Source organism: Limulus polyphemus, unplaced genomic scaffold, assembly GCF_000517525.1.
Source record: "Limulus polyphemus unplaced genomic scaffold, Limulus_polyphemus-2.1.2 Scaffold2753, whole genome shotgun sequence".
Lineage (NCBI taxonomy): Eukaryota > Metazoa > Arthropoda > Merostomata > Xiphosura > Limulidae > Limulus > Limulus polyphemus.
Window position 1 is genome coordinate 147,923 of NW_013668363.1, and position 7,610 is coordinate 155,532.

At 35.2% G+C, this 7,610-nt stretch overlaps 1 protein-coding gene across 4 annotated transcripts in view; it reads right to left on the reverse strand.

Moving 5' to 3' along the window:
* Positions 1 to 7,383, reverse strand: part of LOC106467818 (cysteine-rich PDZ-binding protein-like) — a 21,928-nt gene extending 14,545 nt beyond the window's left edge. For 2 of the 4 annotated variants that reach the window (XM_022396014.1, XM_022396015.1), the window contains exon 1: positions 7,315 to 7,383. In XM_022396014.1, coding sequence (XP_022251722.1) covers positions 7,315 to 7,342 — 28 coding nt within the window. In that variant the 5' untranslated portion in view covers positions 7,343 to 7,383. Of the gene's footprint in view, positions 1 to 6,874; positions 7,063 to 7,314 lie in introns of those variants that run through there. The other 2 variants (XM_022396013.1, XM_013928197.2) reach the window with 1 other exon arrangement.
* Positions 7,384 to 7,610: the final 227 nt, after the last annotated feature.

Consider the following 7,610-nt stretch of genomic DNA (forward strand, 5'->3'; position numbering starts at 1 on the left):
TAGTGAGAGAACCTGTTGTTAAAATATTTGAATCCCACCACTGGATATAGTGAAGGAGTTGGGTAAAGGTAAGAATAGATCATTGGAATGAAAAAGAGAAAGGAGGAGAAATAGGAGCATCACAAGTGGACCCTACTGCTGCTTTGATATATACTTTAATTTCCATTGGCTTATACAAGCAATGTTACAAATGCAGTAGTATGACATTTTTGAGCTACACTGTTGTATTTAGACATCAAAATATTTGTAACTGAGAAACTAACTCAATATTATAATGTTTAAATGACAAAACTGGACATTAATTATTGGTAAGTTCAGACTAGGAAGAAGAGTTTTAGTAAATTTAATCATGCCCTAAACTGTATTTGACATACTATTTTCTGCATGACACAAGACTGCAAGGGCTTCCATATTAATCAATGTTCCTCATAAAGAAAAGAAGAATCATAAGCAAAAGCTAGAATTGGAAAAATTAGTCAAAATCTTTCGAGGACAAGGCAGGCTCTACAAAAAGCAATGAAACAGAATGATGAGAGACCAAAACCGGAAAAGAAGAAGGCAGAAGGGAACAAACCACCTGATATACAATAGCAGTAGCATCATCAATGTCCAGTTGCTGTTGACACAGGTGTAGAATATTCCTGAAGAGGAACATCTGGGCTAAGGATGTAAAAGCAATGTTAATTTAAGAATTCACAGTAAATTGACAATCCACAAGGGAATTTTTGTTTTTGTCAAACGGAAAAAGAAATATTGTGACTATAGAAAAACTAAACAGCAATCAGGCATACAGAACAAACTTGCAATAAGACAAAATTAACATAAAAATAAATTTTAAGAAAGCAATCAATCAAAGTGACAGGAAATTCTAAAGTCACAGGAAAAATCATGTCTGAACATGAGCAGTGCCAAGGAAAGAATGAGCCTATGCTCACATGTCAGTGCTTATAGGGATATTACCACACATGGAAGTTATGTTGCCTTCCTATTAGTGATGGGCTACAACATTATAGTGATTATGTCATAGGCTAGGGCAAAATACAGAACCATGTGGTGGTGGTTGTTTGTTCAAGGCTTGTGGCATGTTCGGGGAATTCCACTGCAGTTGTGCAGGAGGTAATAGCTCTTCATTGTGCAAAAAGAAGCAACATTTCTTAAACCAAAAATCAAAGATACAGGAGCTTGTATATACAAATGTTGACTTCATGTAAAATCCTGTGGGGAAACCTTTTCTGGTTCTTGTGCTTTATATTTATTAAAAGTAATTTAATTCCAGAATTTTATTAGTTTGTAGGCACTCATTAATTTTTTTCTTGATTGATTATAGAAAAAAAAAGAGTACATGGGTGGTGCATGGGCCAGATTCAATTATACTTTAAGAACTCATCATGGGCCAATTAAAATCACCTCACAGGCCAGAAGCAGCCTACAGGCCGTTCGTTGCATATGCCTGATTTATGTCATGACTTTTTAATTTTATTTGTAACTTTTACTGCAAAAATTGTTTTGCATTGTTAGTTTTAATATGTGTAGTTAAAACTAACCTAAATACCCTAAGATGGCCTAACATTGTCAAATAATATTGGGATTAAACCCCAAAATATCATTAACAGAGAGGGTACCCAACTGATGAAACAATGGAAACAATGCATTCTAATATTTATAAATAGAAGTTAAAGAAAAGTATATTAGTGATGTTCAAATAATCTTGTAAGCTTAAATAAGATCACTTTACACCCTTCTTTTCTCAAAAGAAAACAAGTTAAGAGATCTTAACCTATCCTTGTAAGATAACCCTTCCATTCATTGAATCATACTAGTATTTCTCCTCTGAAACATTTCCAGTAATTAAATATATATATTCTTGGATAACATCAAAACTACACACACACACACAGTATTCCAAATAAGACCTCACTAGCAATTTGCATACCTAACTAGTGATTTGTTTAGAAATAATTACCTCTTTTGACTTGTAATCAATGTCTATAAATTCACCCTAAAATTCTACTGGTTTTACTATGAGTAACAGGGCACTGCTTCAGCGGCTGGAGTGACTTGTCAACCACTAAGCCATAACCCTTTTCTTCAGTCATGCTACTGACTTGGTTCTCAGCTGTATCAAATGTGATTCAAATTATGATAACCCAGATGCATTATCTTGCATATACTATAATTAAAGATCATTTGCTAAATATTTGTCCAACTTACCAATTGGTTCACGTAATTCTGTAATTCTTGATATGCTAAATACAACTACAAATACATGTCATCAGTAAACTTTACTACTTGTTTAATTATGTCCCTATCAATATCATTAATGTAAACAAACAACATGCAAGTCCCAGGAACTGACCCCTGAAATACTCCACTAGCAACAAGGGTACGGTTTGTCTCTACACCAATAACAGCAACATTTTGCTTTCTCCAATCCATCCACCCTGCAATTCAATTAGGTTTTCTGCAACACCTACCAATCTGATTTTCTTAGCTAATCTTTTGTGTGGCACCTTATTATAAGTTTTTAGAAAATTTAAGTACATGAAATCCACACCATTTCCCTTGTCTAAATAACAAGTAACGTCTTCAAAAGTCTTCATAATTTTCTTATGCTGAAAATGTATTTCCAAAAGGTACTTCCCTCTGCTCACAAGATTAGCTATTCTTGTCAAGGACTGCCCTATATATGCAAATGTTTTCTTTACACATGCCACAAGCCTTCTGCTCCCCCCCCCCCCTATTGGAATCAAATGATTCCAACATGTCTCTCATATAAATCATCATGCATCACTTTTCCACCAATAGGAATGCGACATATGTGACTCCCTCTATACGCCTCTACCAAACCATTACTTCAAGATTTGGCAGAAGACAAGCACTGGAGGAAAATGGTGAGAATTGTGAATGGAGGGAAATACCTATTGGAAATACATTTTCAGTATAGGAAAATTATAACTCCGATACAGTACTTCTCTCCATTTACAAGACTAGCTAAAATCCTACATTGATTAGGTGGTGGAACTGGTGCAAGGTAATGACAGAAGTACCCTTGGAAATGACAGAGTCGGATCCGAAGATCTGTACTACTTCTGAGCAAGGTATACTCTTTGCCCATCCATGAAATGTGCAGTAGATAATGGTGGAAAATGACAGAAGCATATCTAAATGAGAGAGAACTGTGGAAGGATAGTAATCCTAACCATGTAAATATATATATGTAACTCAGTCCCACAAGGTATAAAAGAGGGTAAAACAATGGATGTGCCCCTAGGTGTAGAGTGGCTAGGGTGTGATGGATGGTACTCAGTAAGTCAACTACATCCAAAGCCCATGCCACTGGGAACTGACATCCATGTCGGGGTAGGATGAGGATCATACCGTCTTCACCTCAAGTTCCAGAGACCGGGGGGAATCTAGAACCACTCCGACTCCTGAGCATGACACGTGTTAGCCTTGAGCTATCAATCCGGGGACCCAAGATCCAGTATTGAAAGGATGAACTATGTAATATAAATCAGTTTCCCCAACAGCAAAACTGGATGGAACCATCTAAAAAGTAATAACATCTTCAGAATAAGATAGAACGATGGATAGCAAAAAATGACAGAACTGGAACAATTCCCCTTACCTCCACTGTGACCACAACACAGAAGGAGTATGATCGAGAGAGGAATATAGACAACCATAAACATGTTGATTGGTTCAACTCTAAATCCAAAACCCAGCCACAGGGTACCGACATCTGTGCAGGAGTAGGATGAGGGCTCCCAACTGAAGGGGTGAACTGCAATTTGATGTCTCACTCCTTTGTAAGTGTATACTGGAGGACAGCACATCATCTACACTGGCAGAGCACCACTGGCCTACTCTATCACTCGCACCCGAGGCCTGAGACATAGCACCAGTCGCAGGTGTGACCCCCAAAGTGGTAACATGAACTTTGGAATTCATAATGAGGAAGAGTCAACCAATAATTGAAGGTATAAATAACAATGTGACTGTAATAAAGTGAAGTTAAGAAATAGTCTTAATAAAAACTAGAAGTGAAAATAAATGAAGACCAATCCGTAAGTATACTAAAGACGAACATGAAACTATAAACAAATAAAAATTAACACTTCTGAGCACAAGCACTGCCAAACAAGAATTGATAGTTCAGTAGAGGCGTACAGGCAGAGTCGCACTCCTATTGGTAGAAAAGTGATGCATGATAATTTACATGAAAGACATGTTGGAATCATTAAATTCCAATAAGGGGGAGCAGAAGGCTTGTGGTACGTGTAAAGAAAAACTTTGCATATTGAGTGCAGCACTGGACGAGAATAGCTAATCTTGTGAATACAGGGAAGTACCATATCGGAAAACAAAGATAACTGATTAGTAAGACAAGGTTTCCCTTTGGTAAAAATACACTGGTTTTCAATTATAACATTGTATTTCACTAAATGATTTGTAAAGCTTCTTCTACCAGACTATTATTTTTCACTACAGAAGTAAGACTGACTAGCTCATAATTTCTAGGGCAACTCTTTATCACTCATTTAAAAAATTGGAAGAACTTAAGCAACTTACCAACTGTCAGACACATGCCCACTCTATAATGACCAAATAAAAATGAAAGAGGAGCTCATATATCTGATTCTGACCCATCTTAAAACCTTGGTGCTTCATCTACTTTTGATCTCTAAAGCTTCCTACTCTACCACCAATGGATTAATATCTATATGAAAAGATTATTTCTGGTATTTCCCATTGAATGCCCAGAGTGCAGCAATATTACTACTATGTTTCTCTTCTCTTGTAAAAACAGGAGACTACTCATAATCTTGTATAATAATCATGTTAGAAGCATTCTTTAAGGGCTATATCTCCATTTTAACATCTTGCTTACCTTTAACATACCTAGATAAAATTCCTTGCTGCTAATTTTAAGTCCTTGAAGAAAGGTACAAGAAAGTTATAAGTTGGCTAATGTTACTCCTCTTTTCAGTGGAAGTGATAAAAACTTTCCAAGTAATTACAGGCCTGTTAGTCTTGTAGTACATCAGTGGCAGGAAAGTTTCTGAAAGTCTAATAACAAAAGATGTTTTGCAAATTTACTTAACAAAGTTTACTAGGATCATAGGATATTATCTGAGATGGAAATGTCACATGAGGACAGGTTAAAATCTCTGAAATTTCCTTTTTCAAGAGGAAAAAGGATGAGTCAAAGGGGCTTTGATTAAATGTTTAAGACTACTTAGTATCAATGCATCATCTTTTTTCAAACTTAATGGGGAGAATGGTAGGAAAACGTTTGGCAAGGTAGGAGCCATCTTCATCTAAAACAGTTATTTTACTTATCTAACAAGGTAACTGGCCTTTGGAATGGACTGTCTTCAGATGAGGTGGATGAAAAAAGGAAGTCTAAGAGAGGGCTTGATAAATATTTAAATGATAAGGGCTGGTTTTAAGGTTTTATTTTATCATTTTTTAGTTTAGATGGGACAGCCTTAATGGACCAACAGCTTCTTGTTCTCCTCATATATAAAAACATTATATTTGAGTAGCAACAAAGAGCCCTTTGGTCAAACATGACTGTTCCATTCATTTTATCAAGCACTCATCTGCCTAAGTCGAGCCAATTTTTTTATTTATTAAATATTCATTAAGCTTTCTCTTGAACTATACCAATCCTATTATTTACCATGGCTGAACACTGTCTATTCAAAAAGCTGACAACCCTGTCAAATCTTAAATCTATGTTCCTTATTACTATCACTCTTACCATTAAACACACACAAACAAGATGATACATCAATCCTAACTATTCTTTTTATAATTCTGAACACTGATCCCCTCTAATGCTTATGTTTTCATAAGTAATTTTAAGGACCTTAACCTGTCCTCATATTACAGCTCATCCACCCAAGGCATCACCCAAGTTGTCCCCCTTAGAACCACTTCCTACAATGCAATGCTTTTTTAAGGTAAGGAGCTCAAGACAAAACACAATATTCCACTTGGGATCTAACCAGAGATCTATACAAAGAAACAATAACTCCTCTGACTTATGTTCTATATTTCTGTTGATATAACCCAAAATCATGTTTGCTTTTCCACCAGCAACAATACACTGTCTAAAAGTAAAAGGCTTAAGAGACTGTTTCACCAAAACACCAAGATCCTTTTCTTCCATAACACTATTGATTTCCATCAAGGAGGTAATTATACCTTTATGTTAAGGTAGCCTACATGCATTACCTTGCACTTTAGCATAATTAAATACCATCTTCTCAATTCACCAAATGATCCAAATCAATTTGTAAAACAATAATATCCTCCTTACAGAAAACTACAGTAACACATATAACTTTAATTTCAGCAGCACCAATTGTTTTACCATTCCCTTATCATATTATTAATGCATATCAAAAGACCCAGGTTCCCAGCATATACTATAGCTCTGAGGTACTCCAATCCAGTTTGACTATTTGCTACCTTTTTCTCCAACCATTCAGAGGTAACTTATCACTCACAGAGATAATTTTTTTTATCAAACTTACTATGCTGCACTTTGTCAAAGGCCTTCTGAAACTCCAAGTTTACCAAATTCGTACCTTACTACAGTATATACTAGTTTTAGCTTTACCATCATTAACATAAGCTGGTTGATATTATCTCATAAGCACTTTTGGAATACCTAATTTATTTTTTAATAAAATCTCTTGCCTTTCTATAACTCTGTAATTTGCAGTGTAAATCTTCCAGTATCTGTCAATTTAAAAAGTGGCATCTATCTCTGGTAAATGAGTTTTATTATTAATATTATTGTTATTAATTATGAATTTACCTTAGCACTATCACCGAGTGAAAGCAATATACTTCAACTTACACTTTTCGCAAACCATTTCTTAATTTCTGTTGCTAATATATTACGAAATAAATACCCTTTTGTGCAAAGATCAAAATCAATTTATCCAGTGCAATAAACTATTTGCCATAGATCCAAAAACGAATAAAATTCTGGTTAGCTATGCACTAAATTACACCAACGACGACAACAATAACACGTACTGTTAGTTTTACATACTTACCTCAGGTGGCGGTAATCTAGGATTGTTTTTTTTTTTACATTACGCTTGCTACTTTTTATTCTTTTAATTTTATTTTGGAACCCAGTGGTTAAGCTGTAAGTTTAAATTTAATGAAATTAGGAAAATATGATTACAATTGCTACTGAGAGTTATAATAATATAAGATTTGGAGTCACTTTCTTTGAAAAGTACTGTAAGTTACATAAGTAGCTAGACGGTCACTCAGTAGAGTACATACCTCCGTCACGCAGCATTGATCTGATCATATTCGGCTCTCAAAAAATACGAAAATGTATTTGTATGTCCGTCTTTATTCTTTATCGATGGACACGGAATATTTTTCGCAGTACAATGGGAATAATATTCTACATAACTTCACCAAGTTTCATCAAAATCCGATCATTTTTGACTGAGTTGTATAGCAATAATAATGTGAAAAATCAGTCTCCATGTTAACAGAGAGAGATTTTTAGTGACCTTGATATGACCTTGGCCCTTCAAAAACTAATCACTTCTTAGTTAGGTCATAGTAGA